General features: G+C 41.2%; 1 protein-coding gene across 2 annotated transcripts in view; it reads right to left on the bottom strand.

The window, feature by feature from the left end:
• syn3 (synapsin III) overlaps positions 1-25,945 on the bottom strand; it is a 243,065-nt gene that overhangs the window by 49,635 nt on the left and 167,485 nt on the right. For both annotated transcript variants that reach the window (XM_003220928.4, XM_062983019.1), the window contains exon 7: positions 5,350-5,412. In XM_003220928.4, the coding sequence (XP_003220976.2) occupies positions 5,350-5,412 (63 nt within the window). The remainder of the gene's footprint in view (positions 1-5,349; positions 5,413-25,945) is intronic.

Below are 25,945 nucleotides of genomic sequence, written 5' to 3'. Positions count from 1 at the left end.
CAATATTATTTTGGTTCAACCTCAATATGGATCTATTGATGTGGTTACTTTGACCTCAGAGTGTTTAGACCTTATCTCAGTTTGTGTGTGTGTCCTAGAATCATTGAAGTGGAAGAGATCTCATGGACCATCCAGTGCAACCCCCTGCCAAGAAGCAGGAAAATCGCATTCAAAGCACCCCAACAGATGGCCATCCAGCTTCTGCTTAAAAGCCTCTAAAGAAGGAGCATCCACCACACTCCAAGGCAGAGAGTTCCACTGCTGAACAGCTGTCACATTGAGGAAGTTCTTCCTAATGTTCAGGTGGAATCTCCTTTCCTGTAGTTTAAAACCATTGTTCCGCATCCTAGTCTCCAGGGCAGCAGAAAACAATATTCTGAGAGTTTGTTTTGTTGGACAAGTCTCTTGAACCACCACTGTGGACATTGATGGAGATTGCATAAATAGGAACTGGAAGGGATTTGGTCCTCATAGCACTGAAATATGTAACTTGATTATTTTCATTTTGTTCAGTTATATATCTTGCCTTTCCCCCTACTGTTAGGACTCATAGTGGCTTGCATTAGAATAGTTTATATTTTCAAAACTACCTCACCTTATTCATAATTTGGGTGGTTCTGTTCATATATAAAACTAGTTGGTAGGCTGCTGGGTGATGGTGGCTGCTTGAAATGTGAATCCCTCATATAACATCATTCATAGAAAGGTAATCAAAACCTAGTTATGGCAACTGTAATTACATTACTAGAAAAAGTGAATAGAAAGATTCCACCAGTGCCTTTAAAATACCTATGCAATGGTAAGTGGCTTCATGCAACACTTTTGCCATTTGGCCTATCTCCACAGCGTACCAATTCAAGAGACCATATATTGTGTGGATTTCTTATTTGAAGTGTGTCAACATTTAAGAAAAACATTTCTAGACCTCTTAAGCACTTGGGGTTGAGTACAGATTCTAATCTTTTGGAAATTCTATTGCTTGGGAGGACAGAGCCAGGAGGGATAATTGTATTAGATTAATCCTTGTAGATAAGGAACCTACTGTCTGCAAATATCAATAATAAACAAGACCGAGAGGTCTGGGATAAGGGGGATCATTTGTGTGCTGTGGTGAGTGATACTAACAAAGACCTGCCATGTTCTCTCCCTATCACATTGCTTCATTTTCAAGAGCTTACACAGTAGCCTCATCTATACTGACCATTAAATGCAGTTTCAAACCAGTACTGAAGAAAGCAGTTTCGCTGCGCTGATGATCACATAGGACATCTTGGAACCAGTTTGAGGGCTAGATGGTGGCTTGGCTACACAAACCACAGACACACACTAAGACCTATCTCTCACACACTTCTGTGGAATTTTCTTGTCTAGCTGCCACAATCTAAAGTTAGCTTTTAATTGCATTAAATGGTCTGGGTAGATGGGGCAAATGTTTTCATGATTTTGTAGGAGACAGCCAAGAAGTCATTGGGTGAATTGGTTGAAGTCTTTTTGAATGCTGAGGTTGTCTCTTCACAGTTTGCTCAGCAAAGAGTGCAGCTGTCTTCATGCCAGCCAACCAACAGGTAATCTGCTAATGATTTTTCACCTTAACTGAAAGTTTAGCTTCCTTTTAACATAAACAGGACATAGTTAAGCCCCACATCACAGAAAGCAACGGAGCAGTAATAAATGAAACATAGGGTGTGATTAGCTGCTAAAATTCCACAGTACCAAAAGGTTAGTACAGCTGGAAACCTTGACTCTAAGAGCAAACCATATTGAGCAGCACACCTGATTTCCGCTTTGCTGTGATGTGGTTCCACTGGCCAAACAATTTTCAAATCTGGATCTGTTGACTCTGCTCACAGGTGTCATTAGTTAAATAAAGGTGTGCAGTGCTATAACACACATTCTAACAGTCCTGGTTTGGAAGGAAGAGTACTGATTATTTTTCTGTCATCTCATTTTAATTCCTTTTTAAACATTTCGCCTTTGACCTGACTTCAGTTGCTGTAAGTCAAGTTTGGTATGGAAAAGTAATTTGCTTTCAAGTAACACAGGAAGAGAAGAGCATAAGGAATCTTGCCCTTCCCATCAGACTCAGGCAAAAGCAAACTACTGTAGTTCTTCTAGCTTCTCTGTTCTTCCTCAATAATTATTGACCACACTCATGTTGCTTGGCCACACATGGCCCACTTTTCATCTGTGAAATGTTGGATGATCTGCCATAATATATTAACTGTTGGATAGTAACAAAAAACAAACAAAACAGAAACAATCATGCTTTTTCATGAGGAAAATAAATTTTTGCATGTGTTCAAAATTTGAGTATGTTTTAAAAACTGTAAACATATTAGTAAGAAGAGGCATTATCTATCTCCATTCCCATAAAAACTACCCCATACTTGGAAAAAATGAATTTTGAAAAATTCTATTTAAAAGATTATACATTTTAATTAATAAACAATTTGAAATCGGAAAGTTTGAAAGTTAATTTCTCTCTGTTACTAAATTTGTTTCAATTCTTTTTCTTTGTTGTTGAATTTTATTTCCTTTGGATACTAAACCAATCCTACAGGTACTCTGGGGCCCAGGTTCAGCTTTTTCTGTGAAACAAGAAAGAAGCTCTATATGTAAAGCAAGAACCCAGAGATAAAAACAGAGCAGATCATTTCTGACTAAGTTTGCATAGCTTTGAATATGAAGAAATGAAAAATGCTTTAGTCTTTTTTTTTTAATTCCACGGGTAGGTAGAGATGTAGGTGATACCCATGTTGACTATACCATTTAGTAACAGTGATGTGAAAATAAGTTCATTTAGGTGCAGAAAGAAATCAGATTAGATCATAATTAATATTTCAGATAAGCCTTAGTTGTCCTAATATTAGGAGCAATATTATCCCTGTGTGGAAGCTAGGCTATCTATATGAAGTTCACTGAAAACACAGGTGGTGTTTTCTTGTTTTAAACTGCTACTTCCTCTAGTTCCTAAAGCAAAAGAAGTTCCTAATCTATTGAGTGTAGACGTATCCCAGAGAGTCTGGGAAAAACAAACAGGTTTGAAAGAAAGCCCTTTTTGGCATGCTACCAAACAAAAAGACTGTCTGCTTATTCCTGTTTCTGCAAAATTCTGATTCAGTGAATGTCTAGATTTCCTTTGGCAAAACAAAAACAGGGATTTTCCACTTAGCAGGATCAATCAGTGGGATAAAGCATTGCTTTTGTAGTTAGAGGATACCTATTTAGAATCATAGAATAGCAGAGTTGGAAGAGACCTCATGGGCCATCTAGTCCAACCCCCCGCTAAGAAGCAGGAAATGCTAGAGGGATGGTGAACTCTTTGAGGTAGAAATTCATGACACTGAAAAAGAACTACCCTGGTTTCATTGGATTAAAATGTGGCAACCATCTATAGATAAAAACAATCAAGCAACAATTACCCATTTTGAATAAACCCCAAGTGAGCATAACATTTTCATGAACATTCTTGTCTCATTCTTGAAGGAACACCACTAAAAGATGAGGAAGTGGATCATTAGATTCATTTCTCCTTTCCTTCCATCATGTTTGCTCATATATTTATAGGTTTATTGCCTTCAGATTTGATTAAACATAGAGACATTGTTTCAGACAGGCAAAGTGAGATGATTATTTAAATTCTGTGTAGTGTGATACTAATCGTGATCACAATTGGCTATTTGTTATTAAACACACTTGAACTACTTAGAGGGGAATGCTCTAATATTCTGCTCTTAATTATTCAGTCCAGATAGACATTCTATAATGTTGTTTGGATGAAATAGTCTAGGAACTGTGCAGCAGCAGCAATAGCAGCAGCAACAACAACAACAAACCAGCCCACATTATAAAACAAAATGTGGCAATGAAGCAATCAGAATCTAGGCAATAACTTTGCTCTGGAATATTTTCAGAGCTGGGGCAACCAGATGGCCCCCTGCTGTGTTATAAAATCTGAGGATTCCTCCAATAGATTTTAGTGCCACTTCTCTGCTATGTTCTATATGGGGCTTCCATGATAGAGTCTCTAAAAATATACACCCAGATACTTAAATTCCCTGCATTGTTCAATCTGATGGCCACCAATGGACCATCTGAACTGTGAGTGTCTTTTTCCGAACACCATCACCTTTGTTTTATTATAATTGATGTTCAGTTTTTCTTTGGAGCAGTATATGCCCAGTTTAGTAAGTAGCCCTCTTAGACCTATTTGGGCGAATGAGACTAACACCATATCATCTGCATATAAAAGGGCAGAAATCTTCTTTGAACCTATTGAGGGTGGGATAATCCTCAGGTTGTCCTCCCATCATAAGGATGTAGCTGCTGGGAGGAAGGCCCTGATCCTCCTTCCCATTCTCCTCTCCCAATCACTGGGCTGTTGTCTTGGCATTATGCCGGGAAGAGGGAGAGACAGGTAGTGGCTGACAGTACTCTGGAGGGCTCTCAGCCGCTGCGTGCCTTCCTTCCTCGGCTTTTTGGCATAAGGACATGGTGGACCACTGTATCCTTATGCCAAAAGGACAGGAAAAATGAGGAGGGCCTGAGGGAAGCATCCAGGGGCCCACAACTGGCCCCCGAGCCTTAGTTTGGCCATGTCTGCTCTACACTGTAGAATTAATACAGTTTGACATCACTTTAACTGTCATGGTTCAATTCTGTGGAATCATGGCAGTTATAATTTTACAAAAACCTTTTCTCCAAATAGTGCTAGAACCTCACTAAACTACAAATCCCAGGATTCTATAGCATTGAGCCATGGCAATTAAAGTGATGTCAAATTTATTTTTTTAAATACATAATTTTTTATATACATTAAACATACAACAACTCTTTATATACATTATTTACACCCCATCTTTCTCCTCGTGGGACTCAAGGCAGCTAACAATCACATTTTTAATAGCGAATACATTTTTTTAAAAACAAATAGCACTGTGTGGATTTAGGTTAAATACAGTTAAAATATAATACATACACTTAAAACTCACAACCCCCCCCCCCCCCCCGCATCTCACCCACAACCTCCCCAGCAGTGTGCCCTTTATCCTTCCCCAAATGCCTGCTGGCAGAGAAAGGTATTTTAATGTCAAATTGTATTAATTCTGCTATTTTATGTTAAACAGTATTAATTCTACAGTGTAGATGCACCCTTGGTTAACATATATTCTGAACAAATGCCTATCTGCAATTTATGGTATATTCCTTTCAACTAAAGAATGACACAAAGGATTAGGGGAGCGATCTCTTTCAGTGAAATGATTTTCTGTTACCTTATTGGTCAAAGTGTATAGTGCACAGACATCTTTCACCAAGTTAGTATGTCAGTTTACAATGTCTCCACCTTACCTTCCCCATTCCTGCATGAGCATGTCCCAGCTTGACAACAACAGGGAAAGCTGGAGTTGTGAGCTGAAAGATAAAATAATACATTGTTATGTGATTGACTAATGTGAGCCTATTTTCAATGTTATTATTTTCAGACTTATTTCACATGTACATCTGGATCTCTTGGCTATTGGAGATGCATTTTCTCTTTGTCATCCAAGCACATGCAGAACAGGGTTTTCAGCAAGCACATCTGCAGTGGAAGATAAATGTCAAAACCAGCTTGGGTGGCAGCAATATCTAGTTGGCTTTCCACTGGGGTTCAACGTCCCTAGGGTTTTTAGGCACTCATCCTGATATGGAAGAATATAACTTAGAAGAAGATGGCTGCAAAGCAAAAGTTCTATTACCATGATGGGGTAGCCCGGATGCCAACTGCACCCATGCACAGACATGGAAGCTCATTATATATTTGCTGCATACTTGCTATATACAGCATAGTTACAGCTGATCAAGCACAGAAACTGTTAGCCAGGCATCTCCAAACTATGGCCTGCGGGCTACATGCGGCCCCCTGAAACCATTTATCCGTCCCCTGCTGCAGCAATTCCCTCCTCCTCCGCCAAGGAAGGCGCATGCGGCGCAAAGGAGGGGAAGGCTTTCCCTCCTCTCTTGCCCCACATGCACCTTTTTTGCTGCCGCCGCTTCCCTCATCCAGTGCGCGCCTTCCAATGCTTTGCTTGTGCTTTTTATCATGGCATTTTCATTACTATTTAATTATTTATTTGATTAATAATTAATTATTAAACGGTGCTTTGCTTGTGCTTTTGATAGTGTTACCAAAAGGCAGAAGGGGGTTGGTCGAAATGGCCCAAGGGATCTCTCCCAACCCTCATTATTATTTTTTATGATGATGATGATGATTATTATTATTATTAACATTGAGGCTGGGTGGCCATCTGTCAGGGGTGCTTTGGTGCAGAAAGGCAGAAGGGGGTTGGACTAAATGGTCCAAGGAGTCTCTTCCAACCCTCATCATCATCATTATTATTATTATTATTATTATTATTATTATTATTATTATTATTACTATTATTAACATTGAGGCTGGGTGGCCATCTGTCAGGGGTGCTTTGCTTGTGCTTTTGGTGCACAAAGGCAGAAGGGGGTTGGACTAAATGGCCCAAGGGGTCTCTTCCAACCCTCTTTATTATTATTATTATTAACATTGAGGCTGGGTGGCCACCTGTCAGGGGTGCTTTGCTTGTGCTTTTGGTGCACAAAGGCTTTTGGTGCACAAAGGGGGTTGCACTAAATGGCTCAAGGGGTCTCTTCCAATTATTATTATTATTATTATTATTATTATTATTATTATTATTAGGTGTCCAACTATAGTCTGGCCCTCCAACGGTCTGAGAGACAGTGAACTGGCCCCCTGTTTAAAAAGTTTGGGGACCCCTGCTGTTAGCAGTGGTTCTCAACCAGTGGGTCTCTAGGTGTTTTGTCCTACAACTCCCAGACATCCTAGCCAGTTTACCAGCTGTTAGGATTTCTGAAAGTTGAAGGCCTAAACATCTGGGGATCCACAGGTTGAGAATCACTGTGTTAGAGAGTAAATAAACACAATGTTTTATAAAACATATAGGCTGACAAGGCTATCTATGCCATACACAGGACATAATGCAGATTTAGCAGAAAGAGATTGGGGGGTCATATATTTCTAAACTATGTGGAAGTAGTATTTTCCTTTGTCTTCTCAACGGAAGAAAATTCTGAAGATAATTTGGAGAGGGAAAAGATCGTTAAGGAAGTGGTCTGCAAACACTTAGAAACAGATGCAGTCATTGCTAATAGTCAACACGGATTTACCAAAAACAAGTCATGCCAGACTAATCTGATCTCTTTTTTCGACAGAGTTACGAGTTGGGTCGATACAGGGAATGCCGTGGATGTAGCGTACCTAGATTTCAGTAAGGCCTTCGACAAAGTCCCCCACGACCTTCTGGCAAACAAACTAGTAAAATGTGGGCTAGACAAAACTACAGTTAGGTGGATCTGTAATTGGCTAAGCGAACGAACCCAAAGGGTGCTCACCAATGCGTCGTCCTCATCTTGGAAAGAAGTCATGAGTGGATTGCCGCAGGGCTCTGTCCTGGGCCCGGTTCTGTTCAACATCTTTATTAATGACTTAGACGAAGGGTTAGAAGGCACGATCATCAAGTTTGCAGACGACACCAAACTGGGAGGGATAGCCAACACTCCAGAAGACAGGAGCAGAATTCAAAACGATCTTGACAGACTAGAGAGATGGGCCGAAACTAACAAAATGAAGTTCAACAGGGACAAATGCAAGATACTTCACTTCGGCAGAAAAAATGGAATGCAAAGATACAGAATGGGGGACACCTGGCTAGACAGCAGTACATGTGAAAAAGATCTTGGAGTCCTCGTGGATGACAAGTTAAACATGAGCCAGCAATGTGATGCGGCTGCTAAGAAAGCCAACGGGATTCTGGCCTGCATCAAGAGGGGAATAGCGTCTAGATCCAGGGAAGTCATGCTTCCCCTCTATTCTGCCTTGGTCAGACCACACCTGGAATACTGTGTCCAATTCTGGGCACCACAGTTGGAGATGTTGACAAGCTGGAAAGCGTCCAGAGGAGGGCGACTAAAATGATCAAAGGTCTGGAGAACAAGCCCTATGAGGAGAGGCTTAAAGAACTGGGCATGTTTAGCCTGCAGAAGAGAAGGCTGAGAGGAGACATGATAGCCATGTACAAATATGTGAGGGGAAGTCATAGGGAGGAGGGAGCAAGCTTGTTTTCTGCTGCCCTGCAGACTAGGACACGGAACAATGGCTTCAAACTACAGGAAAGGAGATTCCACCTGAACATTGGGAAGAACTTCCTCACAGTGAGGGCTGTTCGGCAGTGGAACTCTCTCCCCCGGACTGTGGTGGAGGCTCCTTCTTTGGAGGCTTTTAAACAGAGGCTGGATGGCCATCTGTCAGGGGTGCTATGAATGCGATTTCCTGCTTCTTGGCAGGGGGTTGGACTGGATGGCCCATGAGGTCTCTTCCAACTCTACTATTCTATGACTCTATGACTCTAGACAAGTTTTTGTATTTCCTGTCCTAACTTAGACTCTCTTGCTTATTATTAAGTTTGTGGGGGAATTGAAAAATCACCTCTGAATGTTCATTGCCTTAAAAAATCCTATGAAATTCATGGGGCTACCATAAGTCAACAGTGACTTGAAGGCATATGCACACAAATGCAGTTTTATGGTATTCAGTATACCATAAAATTTCCTTCCAAAACACTAACACATCTAGTTCACCAGAATTCCCCAGGTCATCGCTAAGGCAATTACCCCATGTAGCTAGAATTTTTGTTTCGCTTGGACAGGAAGATTTGAAAATGTTACTTTGATTCTAATCACCAATTATTTGTTTCAATATGAATTTAGTATGACCTAAACATAAATGACGGTTATCTCCATCTGCAGCAAGTTCTATATATAATTACAGTTATGTACATTGTTTGTCATTAAAGCTCTTTTTTACATGCTTCTCTTATAGCAAGAAAGGTTAGACAGACGGATGATGCTTAAATGTGTAATATTTCTTAAGACCAATGATGCCTCTTGGAGAAAAACACACAGAATAAAAATCATTTATGGGCTCTAGCTAGTACATATTCAAATTCTTATTGTCAAAGTATTTCCCAACTCTCAACATCCTCACACATCATGCACTATGAAGCAACCAACCTCAGGCAGCAAAGTTTGGGGTATTGGGACATCTCCTGAGGCATTAGATGTGAACCCAAGCTGTTCACCTTCAAGTGTTGGAATAAGAATCAATTGCCAGTCAGTTGGCTTCTATATATAGACCAGGCCACCATCTTGTCCTTTGTCTCGGGTAGGAAAATATGCTGGGCAGACCTGGCACAACCTGTTTCAGTGAAAGGGACCTGAGCTATGTAATTGGGGAGGATGTATACAACCTAATTGCCATGCTTATTCCACATGTGAGATGCCTGCAGTCAAACACGCTATCCTGGTAGAGCACATGCTTTGTACACACGAGGTTTCAGGTTTAATCCCTGGTTTCACTTCAGGTAAACACGCTGCAAAAGATTACTGCTGACACATCAGATCTGTTCTAATAGTTAAAGTAGGTAATATAGGTTAAACAACTGAATGATTTGCCTTAATATAAGGTACCATTTTATGGGATGATTACTGGCAGAGGAATAAACCAAGCTGCTACAAAGTAGTCTAGTAATTGGGCATGTTTCTTTGTCACATCCTCTCCCTGATAATGGTTAAGGCTATATAAACATTTACTATAGATATCATGAAACAACTAGGACACGTGTTGTGCAGCCTGATAGATGTTGTTGCACTGCAATTCCTAGCATTCCTCACAATTTGTTTTGCGGGCTAGGACTATTGGGAAACTGCAGTCTAACAATAACTGGCCACACAATTCTCATCTTTTAACTAGAAACTACTGTTAAAAATCACACTAAAACAGCAAATGTCCTGGGAATGCTTAAAGCCATGGATGAATAAACAAGGACATCTCCCCATGCCCAAAAGAAGTTATTGGGGGAAGCAATTCTATCAGTGGGGTGCTGATTAATTTCATATAAACAGGGGAAATGGATCTCCATTCAACACTGTGAAAGTCTACACAGGCACTGGTATTTTTCATTTCCCATGCTCCTTTAAAATCTGCTTCTATGGGATCCCCTATCCTTCCTGGAGTAGATGTTGAAGATACAGCAGTCTCTAGGGAAGGGCCACTATATTAGCCTTTGGCTGATGGACAGCCAGACAAATTTAGATGCAACTTTTTGTCCTGAGCCTCTAAAGATGAACGTATAGTTTAAGTAGTTACATATGGGAGAAGGCACTCTTCTAGGAGTGTAACAGTCTGACCCCCCCCCCCCAGCTCTTTTCTCAGACATAAGTCCAAATGTGTTCAGTGGGGCTAACTCCCAAATAATTGTGGGTAATATTTCAGCTGTAGTGATTGTTTGGTTTTATACATGCAGCAAGAAGTATTACAACCATTATAAGGGTGAAACTGGAATCGGAGCCAAGAGCTGTGTATTTATATAACCTCAGTCACAATTCGCATGGGAGAATGCTGCATATTATTAAGAGAGGGCATTGCAAGAGTTTAACCAGAACAAACATGTTTGTACTGAAATCATGGATAAAATAAACCAGTGAACTTCAGAATATTTGTTTTTTTAAGATTGCTTTCTTAAGAGAAACAAGAAAACAAACAGGATATCTGAATTTTCTAAATTGCCTGCATTGATCACACAGGCAGAGTGTGGTGGGTCTGTGGATTCAGAAATGTCAGAAATGAACAAGTCAAGCCTACAAAACCTCCTAGCCCACAAAAACACCAGTCATTTCAAAGTACAAAGTTTTTTTGGCCTTCCACATTATCAAAGTATATACCATGTTGACTGCAGATGTTTTGTTGTCTAAAGCAGCGCCCACATCCCACAACCCCAATACCGCTGATTTGCACAACTAGCAATGCTTTGCTTCATCATTGTCTATTTATTCTGTGATGCCATGTGAAACAGGTTGCTTTATTTTGCTGGGAGTCATAGACACCATACTCTTTTTAACATTTCATAGAGGAATCCTGGGAACCTTGTGGTGAAGCAACATCACAGTGTGATCAAAATGACAAAATATATTAATGTGAAATAGCAGAAGACCTAGGAGAGGCTGCAGCAGTTTGCTTTTGCCTAGGTCTACTGGGAAAAGCAAGATTCCACTCCATCCATCTTTTCTTTCCCTTGCTGAATTAATAGTCATCTACTTTTGCAATTTGAACTCAATCTGTAATAACTGGAGTAAGACAAGGAAAATGAGAGTACAGATACTGAGATATTTTTAACAGACTTAGGCCCCTTCTACACTGCCATATAATCCAGATTATCTGCTTTCAACTGGATTATATGAGCCTACATTATCATATAATTCAGTTCAAAGCAGATAATCTGGATTTCATATGACAGTGTAGAAGGGGCCTGAGTTGGGAGGGTGCCTGACAAATTGGTGCAGTTGGATTGTGTGTGGCCAGATCACAGAAAAAGAGAGAATTGAAGTCCCTAAAATGTATGCATGCTAGTTTGTACACAAAAGAGATGCAAATTTGTATAAACTATTGTTATAGTTTGAATAAACAATATGTTTTATCATAAAATGGAGGATAGAATCATGGAATCATAGAATCATAGAGTTGGAAGAGACCTTATGGGCCATCCAGTCCAAGCCCCTGCCAAGAAGCAGGAAATCACATTCAAAGCACCCCTGACAGATGGCCATCCAGCCTCTGCTTAAAAGTCTCCAATGAAGGAGCCTCCACCACACTCTGGGGCAGAGAGTTCCACTGCCGAAGAGCTCTCACAGTAAGGAAGTTCTTCCTAATAATATTCGACTGACTATTCACTGTGCCTATTCAATCTGCTGTTCAGTTGCTAATGACTGATGAACAAATCTAAAGCTTTTTATAGGCTCTCACTTCTTACTGCATGTTCCAGCTGAATAGTGTCTGGACAGCCTTTCAAACAGAGCAAAGATAGGCAACTGCTAAAAGTTGGCAGGCCATGTTGGGCTCCAAAGGGCTCCATCCCACACCATTAAAAAGGTTTTTTTAAACTACAAATCTTGACCACCTTTTTAAAAACTAAAAATATTTCTTCATGGCATGGGAAGCAGTTTCAACAAGATTTTCAGAACTCTTTCCCTTTGTTAGGTCTAAAAGAAAAATCAGGAAGTCAACTGGAAAGTTTTTTTAAAAAAAATCCTGTGTCCCTCCCCCCCAAACAACCTGGTGGAATCTCCCAAAACTGACAATATTACCTCACACAACAACCCCCAAGGGGTATTTTAATTTTTTAAAGGCCTCAAAATGACTTTAGGTTACACCTATTGATAACTGGCAAATAGAAGGAGAAAATGTGGAGGCAGTGACAGACTTTATATTTCTAGGCGCGAAGATCACTGCAGATGCAGTCTGTAGCCAGGAAATCAGAAGACGTTTACTTCTTGGGAGGAGAACAATGGCCAACCTTGACAAAATAGTGAAGAGCAGAGACATCATACTGGCAACGAAGGTCCGCATAGTCATACTATTGTATTCCCCATAGTAACCTATGGATTAGAGATCTGGACCATAAGGAAGGCTGAGCGAAGGAAGACAGACACTTTTGAACTCTGTTGCTGGAGGAAAATCCTGAGAGTGCCTTGGACCGCAAGAAGATCCAACCAGTCCATCCTCCAGGAAATAATGCCCGGGGGGAAGGATATTAGAGGCAAAGCTGAAGTATTTTGGCCACATCATGAGGAGACAGGAAAGCTTGGAAAAGATCACAATGCTGGGGAAAATGGAAGGAAAAAGGAAGAGAGGCCGACCAAGGGCAAGATGGATGGACGGTATCCTTGAAGTGACTGGCTTGACCTTGAAGGAACTGGGGGCGGTGACGGCCGACAGGGAGCTCTGGCGTGGACTGGTCCATGAGGTCACGAAGAGTCAGAGATGACTAAACGACTGAGCAGCAGCAGCAGCAGGTATATGGTGCCCATAGGTTACACTGAAATGGAAAGTACCTTCAAATATATGTCTTTCCTCTGTAAAGTAGGCAGCTTGGCTATTCTATAATGAACAGTTTCCTTTCACCTTATTTTCAAGGGGAGGGAAAATAAGCAATCTGGGTGGCAGCTGAGGAGGCACAGAGTCTCCAATTGGGTTGACAGTAGAGCTACCTTTGGAATCTAAACAATGATGATTCTCTTTTTTAGCAATTAACCACTGGCGGGAAGTTAGAACAGACCTTGTAATTGGGGTATACATATCTAAGCATTACACACAGCATTTATGTTTGTGTAAGATAGTGGTTCCTTTGTTCCGTGGTAAGCCACAAGTGTGAACAAGTCCCCGAACACCCACCCAGCACGCTCTCTATTGTTTGCATAATTATAGTTGAAAAGCTAGGGTATAACATATATTACTGTTGCATTCTGAAAGAGGCAAACCACAATGCCACGGGTCTCTAGTCATAATATCTGCTTTGGTTAGGACATGCTATTGTCGTGGTTGATGGCACCCCAGCTAGACACAACGCTTTTAAACTTTTCCTTCTGACTTTCCAAGACTGTGTCATTTAAACCAGATTTTCAAATGACACACGGTCTGGGTTCCCTGTAAAAGCTTTTTAAAAAGATGTTCCCCTCCAACCTACATTTTTTATTTCATCAGCATTTCAGTCATGAGAACTGTAAAAACAAATCCAGATGAATAGAAAAAAAGCAAAGAAAGTGAAAGAGCTGCCCTTGCAATTGTGAGTTTGGGCCAGCAAATCCTCACCTACCACCTGTCTAAATACAGAAATATCTTTAAAAGTTGATATTGAGCGCTGGGAAAATGTATAGCTGCTTCATGTGTACAATTCATTCAGGAACATAGTGGAAAACTGCTGTCTAGAAAACATACAAAGAACATCCAAACTTTACATAGCTAAACTGGTGAGGAAAAGAACTGATTTCTCCTATCTCCTTTGTTTGCCTCTTATCACTCTTATTTTATTTTAATGAGCTAGTTTGCCTTCCAGGTTAAGTTTATTCAAAAACATTGAAGAATTAGTTCGCATGGGTTGCTGTATGCCATGTTCCAGAAGCATTCTCTCCTGACATTTCACCCACATTTATGGCAGGCATCTGGTTAGTTCTCAGTCTCAAAAGTCACTGTTCTGCCCTCACAGAAACCTCCTCTGTTTTCCTCCTTAGTTAGGAGGGGTTGGCCTGCATATTGTAAATAGCCATTATAGGAGGGATCCAAAATTAGCCCCCTCCCTTAAGATATCCCCTTCCCCCTCCCCTTTCAGAATCTTCCCCAGAGGCGGAGCTTCTCAGGTAGACTCAACTGCATCTCTGTTAGTCAGCCATTAGACCAAAAGATGTCAGATGAGTGAAGATGCTAAAAATATTCCACTTCAAAGTTGATAGGCAATGGTTGATCAATACAAGTTAAACAAGCAGTTGAACAGTTGGGTCTGTAAGTCAAGTGGTTTTGCTGAAGACACAGAGAACAAAGAAAAACAACAACAACAACAGACAAGTAGGCAAAAATCACTGTTATAGCAAACCCACATCCTTTTAAGAGACTGGCCAGTTAGATCAGGAAGAGTTGGGATCTGAACCTTGCTATTGTTTTATTAAAGTCTTTATCAACTTTTCCTCTGAGCAAATAAACTCTTTTCCTGATAAGGTCAGGACACCTCAATGCAAACAGCTTGCGGGGGCAGAAACGTTATTTTACAAAACTATTTGAGTTATAGTCCAATAACCCTAAAAGAATGTACTTATTATGATAGAAACAATTACTTTTAGTTACTTTTAAAATAACACCCAAATATTACAAGCCATTGGTCTGGGATATTAAACATTCTCCTTGTGTCCAAGCTGAAGCACCTCAGCAGAAAACAGAACCAGTTTGAACTACGGTATATAATGTTTTCTTCCAGTATTTATTGGATCACGTTCCCAGTAAGTAGCTCCAAAGTTGCTATTACAGTGCAAAAGAAATGATATTATTTTGCATTATAGTCCTTCTGTAATCAACACACTTAAATTCACTGAAAATAACTTGTTAGCCCAAGGGAATTGAAAGTTGGCCATTCCTGGGGTAATGGACATAAGGAACACTTTGTTCACAGTGGTACTAAAACTTCAGCTAGAGACAGACAAATACTTTAAAGACTTGAACATGGTATATGAAAAGCATGTGGCCACCGTAACAGAGAGAGAAATAGGAAGCATGGTCACTCCATCATCTCAACTTGGAGGAATTGGCAATTTTTGACTTTGCTTCTCTTTGAACTACTTCTCTTTCCTCTGTCATAATAAGACCAGCAACATCTGCCTACATTCCAGCCATTATAGCAAGAATGGGAAAATTGCTTGTGGGATGCATGCAGACACCATGGGGACATGGTGATTCCATAATTTGTTTTCACCTGGAGCCATTTTAAAAATAGAAAGTGAAACAGATCGAGGATGATGGAGGACATGCTTCCAAGGTCCCTAGGAGAGCCACATACCCCCACATCAGCATTAGAGGATTACATCCATATTATGGCCACTCAAAACATCTCTGAAATTACAAAGTGACAATTTTTGTTTTCATTTTCTTTCTCAACCATTTTCCTGTTGTGTAACTAACAATGGTTTAAAATTTCATCTACAATTTTTTTTTTTTAAAAAAAGAGGACACATAGAATGACACCTCTAGTAGCAGATCATTTTCTGTTCCCTAACTAGAAACATCTTCAGTTGGGCAGAACAATGTTATTGCAGAGGACATGAGGATCTGATACTAGGCTGGATGGCCAATTATGTTTTTTTTATTGCTAATAAATAATATTTTGTGGCTATCCGTTGCAGAACCTTTTACTTCTGGGAAAAGGAAGGGTTCTGAATCACTGACTGCCCTGTTCCCCAGCATACAAGAAATTATTTTTGTGAATCTACTTGGCCTCAGAGAGAGGTTCTGTGGAGTCATATTAGTAGACACGGCACAACAACAGAGCTCCATCATTATATCTATGTTGCAAGTAGCTTCTAGTTGCAACAGGAGCTTTTTTGTTGAATTCCAGGGCCAGAGAAGTAGATGGCGAAAAAAGAAAAACGACATGCCTCAGGAGAGCGTGCTTGCTCCATCAATGTTTAACATCTACACAAATGACCAACCATTGCCAGAAGGCACAGAGAGTTTCATCTATGCTGATAATCGTGCCATCACCGTCCAAGAAGGGAGCTTTGAAATGGTTGAACAGAAGCTCTCTGAAACTTTAGGTGCTCTTACTGCCTATTATAAGGAAAGCCAGCTGATCCCTAATCCATTTAAAACACAGACATGTGTTTTTCACCTTAAGAACAGACAAACGTCCCGAGCTCTGAGGATTACCTGGGAAGGAATCCCACTGGAGCATTGCAACACACCAAAATACTTGGGAGTTACCCTGGACCGTGCCCTGACTTACAAGAAGCACTGCTTGACTATTAAGCAAAATGTGGGTGCTAGAAATAACATCGTACGAAAGCTGACTGGCACAACCTGGGAATCACAACCAGACACAGTGAAGACATTTGCCCTTGCGCTTTGCTACTCTGCTAATGAATATGCATGCCCAGTGTGGTATACATCTCACCACATTAAAACAGTGGATGTGGCTCTTAATGAAACATGCCGCATTTTCACAGGATGTCTACGCCCCATTCCACTAGAGAAATTATATTGTTTAACTGGTATTGCACCACCTGATATCTGCCGGGAAATAGCAGCCAGTAGGAAGTAGCAGTAGGACCAAGGCATTGACATCTCTGGCTCATCCCCTGTTCGGGTATCAGACAGAACGCCAATGCCTTAAATCAAGAAATAGTTTTCTAAGATCTACAGAGATACTCTCAGAAACACTTCAGAAAGCAAGAGTCCAAAAGTGGCAGGCTAAAACCTGGAACCTTAATCAGTGGCTGACGCTGGATGAGAGACTCCCTCTTGGGCACACAGAAGACTGGGCGACTTGGAAGGCCCCTAACAGACTGCGCTCTGGGCACCATGAGATGCAGAGCCAACCTTAAGAAAGGGGGCTACAAAGTGGAGTCCATGACATGCGAGTGTGGAGAAAAGCAAACCACAGACCATCTATTACAAGGCAGTCAAGAGCCCTGCCACATGCACTATGGAGGACCTTCTTACAGCAACACCAGAGACACTCCAACCATCCAGCTACTGGTCAAAGGACATTTAATATAATGCCAAGTTGTTGTTGTTGTGTTTTTTGTTGTTGTTTTTTTTAAATTTGTGTTTTCAAATACATTACAACTTGTACCCTTGGTACGCTTCTGACACGATAAATAAATAAATCTTATCTATGGCCCCTTCCACACTGTCCCTATATCCCAGGATCTGATCCCAGATTATCTGTTTATCCCAGATTATCTGGCAGTGGAGACTCATATAATCTAGTTTAAAGCAGATAATCTGGGATCAGATCCTGGGATACAGGACAGTTCAGAAAGGGCCTATGTCTCTTGATATAAAATCTCAGCCATGGTGTTTGGTAGTGATAGCTCTTGCCAGTCCAAGGATGTGGAAACTTTGGGCCTCAATGCGTTTTAAATAATTTGCTTCCCATCCATCCCATCGACATGGGACAAGAGTTTATGGGAGTTGGTTCAAAAAGTTCAAAATATCTGGAGAATCAAAATCCATTCTTTTGCAAATCTATTATTTTGACTAGTATTCATCATGAGAGTTCACACAGGTCCCTGAGGGTTAACTTGCAGCTGTCAGACATGTAGCTCCAGCACACCTGACAGATGAAGCACTCTCTATCTGCAAGCAACCTTAGTAACCAGGTTCTGCGCCTATTAAAAAGTGTGATTCAGGATATGGAACATCTGGAAGCCCCTCAACTTCTTCCATCTGAAAGAAAATAAGCCTTGTCAAAGCAGTCACCCAACACTATTCCCCTCCTATCCCCACACTCTACCCTCAGCCATTACCTTAGCTCGAGTCATTATTTTCCTTCTTAAAGGAATATGTTTGCATACTGAAAAGTACAGAGGGTGGGAACTGTGAGTAGCAGGAAGTAGAGAAATTCTTTTGGAAATAGTACACAGGTCTCCTTCTTTCCTTGGGCATGTCTGGGGTTGTACAGAGTTTGTGGTCTCTGTTCAAGCCCACTCAATCATTCATTACTGTCTTGTGAAGAGGGCAAAAAATCCTCCTTTTACAGGAAAGTTAAAGGCGAGGGTCAGAGCTGATTCCATCTCTGAGGCAACTCACAAGATTAAAAGAGACAAATGTGAATGAGCTGCATACAAGACAGCAGTGCATCTGTTTCTATAGCTGTGTTGTTGCTTTCCTTGTCTTGAGACAAAAGGAAGTCCTAGGGCTAATCTACACAAGCATATTTTTTAAACAGCAGCGTAATGTCTGGCTCTTTCACAGAGGCATGCACTTCTCCAATCCAAATCTATTTCTCTGTTGGCATTTTCTTATGATGTACCATCATTAGTCATCACAGTTTTATCACAGAATTGCAGCTCACTAAGATTGCAATCTCAAGCAAATATCTCTGGTGGGATGTCATAGAATCATAGAGGCCACATGGGCCATCTAGTCCAACCCCTCGCCATGCAGGAAAAGCACATTCAAAGTACCCCTGGCAGATAGCCACCCAGTCTGTTTGAAAGCCTCTAAAAGAGGAGCGTCCCCCAAACTCTGAGGCAGAGAGTTCCACTGCTGAACAGCTTACAGTCAGGAAGTTCCTCCTAATATTCTCCTTTCCTGTAATTTGAACCCATTCCTCAGAGTCCTAGAATCTCTTCACATTTTTGCCCCATTTGCCACTTTTATGCATGGAAAGGACGGGGCCTGCTGTGCACCATCACACAATGCTCTCTCCTCCACTATGGGGAGGAAAGTGTAGTTTGGGTAGCTCCCCTTTTTGCTGTGCAATGGCAGAAAGGGCAGCGGGGCAGCACACATTGCTGCCCTTTCTGCCATCTGATGGGAGGAGGGAAAGTGTGCCAAAGCACCCTCTCCCATCCCCACTGTTTACTGAAGGGCGGAGGGAGGGTGCGCGGGGCACTACAAGCCGCCTCACACACCTTCCCTTTCACCAGTGATTGCTGGCACAATGGCATGGCCTGAAAGGGCCATGTCAAGAGGTCCCTAGTCTCCAGGGCAGAAGAAAACAAGCCTGCTCCCTCCTACTTATGACATCCTTTCACATATTTATACATGGCTATCATGTCTCCTTTCAGTCTTCTCTTTTGCAGGCTAAACATACCCAGCTCTTTAAGACACTCCTCATTAAGACATGGTATACAGACATTTGATCATTTTAGTTGCCCTCTTCTGGACACGTTCCAGCTTGTGGTGCCCAGAAGTGGTTCAGGTGAAGTCTGACCAAAGCACAATACCATGATTTCCCTCAATTTAGACCAGTGGTTCCCAACCTGTGCTCCGTGAACCACCAGTGTTCCCCAAGAACTAAAATGTGGCCTGTGGCCTCACTGTTACTACACCATTGCAATAAGAGCAACTCCCCCGGGCCGTGGTGGAGGCTCCTTCTTTGGAGGCTTTTAAACAGAGGCTGGATGGCCATCTGTCGGGGGTGCTATGAATGCGATTTCCTGCTTCTTGGCAGGGGGTTGGACTGGATGGCCCATGAGGTCTCTTCCAACTCTACTATTCTATGATTCTATGATTCTAGTCTCGTAAAACCCTCTTATAGTCCTGAGGCAACAAGGATGTTGGGAGGGGAGAATCTGACTACCCACGAAAGGCGCAGCAACAAGTTTCCTGACTGCTGCTTCTTCTCCTCCTCCCTCCCCCTAAGCAGAGCCAATCCATATGGCACCTGGAAGTGGGGGTGCCTTGGTGCCTTAGTTTTTAGGCCTGTACCTGGGGTTATTTGGGGTACTGATTCAGAAAATTGCATTGGATAGACCACATCAGCTCTAGATTATTAAATATGGTTTTCTGTGAGCGAGCAGATGGCAACTAATGGATGGCATATGTTCTGTATCAGAAACTAGAGCTGATGTGGTCTATCCAATGCAATTTTCTAAATCGGAACCCCAAATAACCAAACCAAATCTAAAGTTGACCAAAAACTGATTTGTAACCCTTTTGGTACAAATGTTAGAGAGTGGCCTTTGATCAATGTGGTCTCTGGTTAACGTGGTCCCTGGTCAAAAAAAGGTTGGGAACCAACCTTTACTCCCATTGGCTTTTTAAGCTGCAGCATCACATTATTTGCTCATATTCAACTTGTCCAAGACTCCAAAATCTTTTTCACATGTACTATTATCGAGCTAGGCATCACCCATGCTGTATCTTTGCATTTCATTTTTTGTGCATAAGTGTAAAAAAGAAAAAAATTACATGAGAAAAGTAGTTACAAGTGTTTAGAATATTTTTTCCTCGTCCCAAAATATCAAACTGCTCTGAAATATATCAACATTTCTTGAAAGCAGATGGTACAGATTTGCCATGCAGGAATGGTGGAGAGTTCCATACTGCAGAATTGGTATGTCTGAAATACAGTAGTGTGGTTTGCTCTTATAGAAAATTTCTTCCAGCTTGGGACTTTTTACAACACAAAGGAAAATTCTGATATTAGATGGTTTGAAATATTGGTGCATGATTGCTTGGCTTGGTTAATTTCTTAGGAGAAGACAACACAGAATTCCTAGTGTTTCTTTATGGTGAATGTTTGCCGATACTTGTGTAAACTGCCCTGAGTCCCCTTGGGAAGATAGCATGGGATATAAATACAATGTATCATTATTATTAGTGTTGGGGATTATTTATCTAAAATGCATGGTGCATTATTTCAGAGCTCTTAAAGGAGGCAGCACAGATTTTCCTTTTGTTCTCCTTTCATGCTCCTCTTCCTCTTTTCTGAGACATTCCTTCTCTTTTGCTGTTACTGTAACCTCTTTCTGCAAGCATGCCACCTTCTCTTTCTCTTGTCATTCATATTCCCGCTGTGCCTGCAGCTTTTCCTGCTCCTTCTTTTTCTGCAGTTCTCTGTCAGCAGCCAGATATTTTTGTGCCGGGTATCAGTTTCCTCTAGCTTCTTGGCAGTCACTTTCTTAATTTTGTCTTCTGCTAATTTTCCCCCTCATACCTTCCCCAAAAACCGTGTGGCTACATTTAGTCTTGCCTTCTCATTTTTCTCCTTATGCTAAGACAGCTTTTGCTGTAGCCATTTCTCCTCCTCCTCCTCCTCCTCCTCCTCCTCCTCCTCCTCCTCCTCCTCCTCCTTTTCTGCCTGCTCTCAAGCCTATTGCACCTTGCGGAAGTGCTCTTCATGCTTCTGCTTCATCTCTTTGTCAATGGAACTCTATGCCACGGAGTGTGGTGGAGGCTCCTTCATTGGAGGCCTTTAAGCAGAGGCTGGATGGCCATCTGTCGGGGGTGCTTTGAATGCGATTTTCCTGCTTCTTAGCAGGGGGTTGGACTGGATGGCCCATGAGGTCTCTTTCAACTCTAGGATTCTATGATTCTTCTTGTTGCCATATCTTCTCTTCTTCTAGTTTATGTTTTTGACATTTTCAGCCTCTTCCTTTTTCCTAAGATTTTCAAAGCTTTGCCTCTCCTTTTCTTGGGGAGTGGTCCTTAAAGGAATGTTTTGTTTTAGGAATGATTTTATTGTACTGCTTCAGCTCACAGAGGATTCCCATAAGCATTTGCTTCTTATGCACTATGTGCATAAAGGTCTTGAATGGATGGACAACTGTGGCTCCGGCTCCCACAAGGTCCACTGTAGTGAAGCAGGAGGCGACAGGTGACTGTGAGGAGGTCTGGTTTCTGGTATTTGTGAGGCTGGACATGGTGGGACCCTCAGAAGAAGAAAGTGAAGAAGAAGGATACGTTGCTGCAGGGACAAGGGAGGAGGCTGCCCAAAATGAGGGAGGGATGGAGGGAGGGAAGGAGCTGCTGCTCATCCTCTGCAGAAAGAAAGAGCGAGCGAGCAAGCAAGAGAAACAACGAATGAACGAACGAACGCACCCAAGTGTAGTGACTTACATTTGTCCTTGTTGAAATTCATTTTGTTTTGGCACAGCTCTTAGATTAGTTAAGGTTATTTCGAATTCTGATCCTTTCCTCTGCTTTATTAGCTATCCCTCCTAATTTGATGTCATCTGCACATTTGATAAGTATGCCCAATACAACTTAATCTAAGTCATTAATAAAGATGTTGAACAGTGCTGGGCCCAGGACCGAACCCTGCGGCACCCACTAGTCACTTCCTTCCAGATTGAAGAGGAATAATTGATGAGCACTCTTTGGTTCGGTCGCTTAACCAATCACAGAGACACCTAATAGTAGCATTGCCTAGCCCACATTTGACTAGTTTGTTTGAAAGAAGGTCACGGGGGACCTTGTTGAAGGCTTACTGAAATCAAGATAGGTTACATCCACAGCATTCCCTGCATCTACCAAGATTGTAACTCTATTGAAAAAAAGAGATAAGAATAGTCTGGCATGACTTGTTTTTGAGAAATCCATGTTGACTTTTAGTGAGCACAGCATTCCTTTCTAAGTGATTACAGATTGCCTCTTTAATGATCTGTTCCAGAATCTTCTCTGGTATTAATGTCAGGCTGACTGGATGGTAATTGTTGTTGCATCTCTTCAAAGGTGTAAATATTTTTGATACATAATGCTACTCCACCCCCTCTCCTGTTTGGTTTAGTTCTCTGAAATAGGTTATACCCCTCCATTGCTACATTCCAATCATAGGACTCGTCCCACCAAGTTTCAGTTATGCCTATTACATCATAACTATCTTGTTGTGCTAAAGGTGGCAGTTCATCCTGTTTATTTCTCATGCTCTGGGCATTAGTGTAAAGACATCTAAGCCTGTGGGACATTCCCCTTAGCTGTTTATTTGAGATTATTGTTCTCTCGCTGTTTGGTACTCATTGTGTTTGTTCACCCCTCTCTTTAGTCTTTTGGCTGTTCACTCCAGGCCTTGATAAACGAAGTTTCCCAAGGATATTGACACCCCCCCACACACAACCTAGTTTAAAGTCAATCTCTGAGCAAAAACAACCCTCCTTACTTCTGTGAAATGCAACCCATCCCGTGTCAGTAGGCCATCTTCCTGAAAAAGTAGACCATGGTCCAGGAAGCCAAATTGTTCTTCCTGACATCATCTGTGGAACCAGATGAATAAAATAATACTCACTCTGAAGAAAACAAAACATGCACAGGACTGTTCTGGTAGATGCTATTATTTCCAAAAGAAGTTCCACCTAATTATGACAATATATGCCAAAATATGATAGTACTGGGTGACTTTCAATTTTTTTAAAAAAATACATAGTTTACTCCATGTATGTATGTATGTATGTATGTATGTATGTGTGTAATATATATATATCCCTTTATACATCCTTGGCACTTCTGAACATTTCCATTTTATTGCTATTTCCATCCTTGCAATAGTCAATACATTTATCATCTGCTATGCATTAGATTCATCCCTCTTTCCTTTCCTTCACATATCTCTCATGTAAACAGGTAGAAATATTACATGAAGACTGCCTTACTGGATCAGACCAAGGTCAGTCCAGCAGAGTGCTTGGAAAAATAATGCTGGCTGAAGATTTGGAGAGCTACTGAAAAAAGTTTGTAAATTCTTGTCCACCATTCTGCTCTCAATAGTAGTCAGCTTTATGTCTTAAAAGGTAAGGAACCCGAGATGGTAGCATTCTTTGTTAAACCTAGAATTCATTTGTAAATACTTGGAAAGTCTACAGGTGGCCAGTGCTTCTACTAATGATCATTAGAATGAATGAAAGTAACAATTTTAAAAATAATCATATTGAGCATACCTTCAATATCAGCTTTAAATGTAGACTCATTTTCTTCTAGTAGGATTGGGCTATAGAAATGGTTTTGAGTGGAATAAGGAATATAGAAGCAGAAAAAATAAAAGGATTCACACAAGCAATATGTCATACACTGTGGAGTGAACATGTGTCACAGAGGAGCTGGTGTGAGGCCTTTTCATGCAAGGCTTCTATAATCTGCAGTTTGTCGTAGTGTGGAGATTTCACTGGGCTGGGATTACATTGGACTACCGCAAGATTTCCCAACTGCTAAACTTCACAATGTGTGAAAATTACATCTTGTGAGATTTGGGCAGCTGTACCCTTACAATGTCCCTGCCTTTCAGTTGGACATGGAGTGCAAACTCCCCTTCTTTGCAAGGGATATAGCTACCATAAGCACAAACCATTTATACTTTTAGAGGCAGGGAAGAGTTTTATTCCCAGGCAAACATTTGGCTTTTCTTTACTTTTTTAAAACCTTGTCTGGGGTATTATGACATACCACTTCATCACACAATCTTCAGGAAGCATCCTAGGATGATTCCAGGACACTTCTTCGACAGAGCCCCGCCAGAAGTAGCCTTATGTCGTGTGATGGCATCTGGTGGGGCTCCGTAGAGGAAGCATCCTGGCAGTGTGCCAGGATGCTTCCCAGAAAACATGGGAGGCTTCCTGTGTTCTCAGAAGAATGGAGAAGCTGGGCGGAGACATCCCCCCCTCCCCGTGGGATAAGATAAGGGGTGCAGCATGCAATGTGGGGCAGTGGTTTCCCCCCTCTGCCCACTGGATTCACCACACTACATGGTGAATTCCCACCACCGCCGCCCGGATTATTGGCCTCTGTTTGATGAGGTCCATAGAGGCAAATGTTATCATGTTACTAACCACCTTATCAGACTAGAGCATGGATCCACTTTAAATCCAGTTTCTGCCTCCTGCAGAATTCTGGGGCTTGTAGTTTAGGGAAGGGAGGTCTTGGGCCTCACTAAACTGCAAATCCTAGAATTCTTCAGGTGGCAAAAACTGAATTTAGAGTGGATCTATGCTCTAAAGTGATGGTAAGATAGTGTACTTAGCTGGAACAGGGACACTGCAAGATCAGGAGTAGCAAGGACAGATGTGGGTTGATCCAGAAGGTTATGAACAACTTCTAGGGTGGCTGAATTAGGACTGAGCTGACAATCTTACATAAGTTTGACATTTCCAGATATGAAGCACTCAGAGAGGAACAAATAGACTGTAATGAGTCAAGACAGCTATTATCTGGCCAGCTGCCTGAATATGAATACAAACAATACAGTGCACTCTCTCTTTTCCACTGCATCTTCTCATATTAGCATTAGCACATAAAAGTGTATTCAAAGTGTGCACTCCAGAAACCACTGTCTGGGTTTTCCTTCTCAAGCTCAACATAATAACCAACATTACAACTTATGTATACAACTGATCCTGCTTTTAACAGGTCACTGAAAACTGGCACAGAGCAAAAAAAACCCCCAAAAAACCAAAAGAACATGTATCTTTCTGAGTCCTTCCTAAGAGCACTCATACTTGAAGGCAAAAAAAGAAAGCTATATCCTTTTCCAATTGAAGCTAAAACTGCCAATCAAACAACTACACTTCCCTCTTCCCAGTCCCTTCATTCTTTGGCTTTTCCGGAGAGGCAGATAAGAAATAAATTATTATTATTATTATTATTATTATTATTATTATTATTATTATTATTATTATATTACATAGATTTACTATATTTTATCAGTACACAAAGAAATAACTTCTATTTCATTAACAACTCCTACTGCACACAAAATAAGATGCTCTTAAGACCATGCATGCAAAACATGTTGGGAGAATGGGGTGAAATCCTGACAAGCGGGGGCAGGGATATGGACCCCCTGCTCTTTAAATCGCTTATTTCAATAGAGAGAGCAGTAGAGCAACACATTATTTAGTTATTGTAGATTTCTGATGGTCAAATTCACATTTAATCTGAAGACGTACCCCTTTAAGATAATCTGACTTCTTTTCCAGGTGCGATAAAGCCTTCAGAACTTCCTTTATCTTTAATAATATTTCCAGGTTTTCAATGACATCTTGTAGAACTTCTTGGACACTTTTCGCAGAAATCTTCGCAGTATTTTCAAGCATTTTCTCCTAT

This window comes from Anolis carolinensis, chromosome 5, assembly GCF_035594765.1.
Source record: "Anolis carolinensis isolate JA03-04 chromosome 5, rAnoCar3.1.pri, whole genome shotgun sequence".
NCBI classification, from domain to species: Eukaryota; Metazoa; Chordata; class Lepidosauria; order Squamata; family Dactyloidae; genus Anolis; species Anolis carolinensis.
This window is presented reverse-complemented; position numbering and strand designations above follow the sequence as displayed.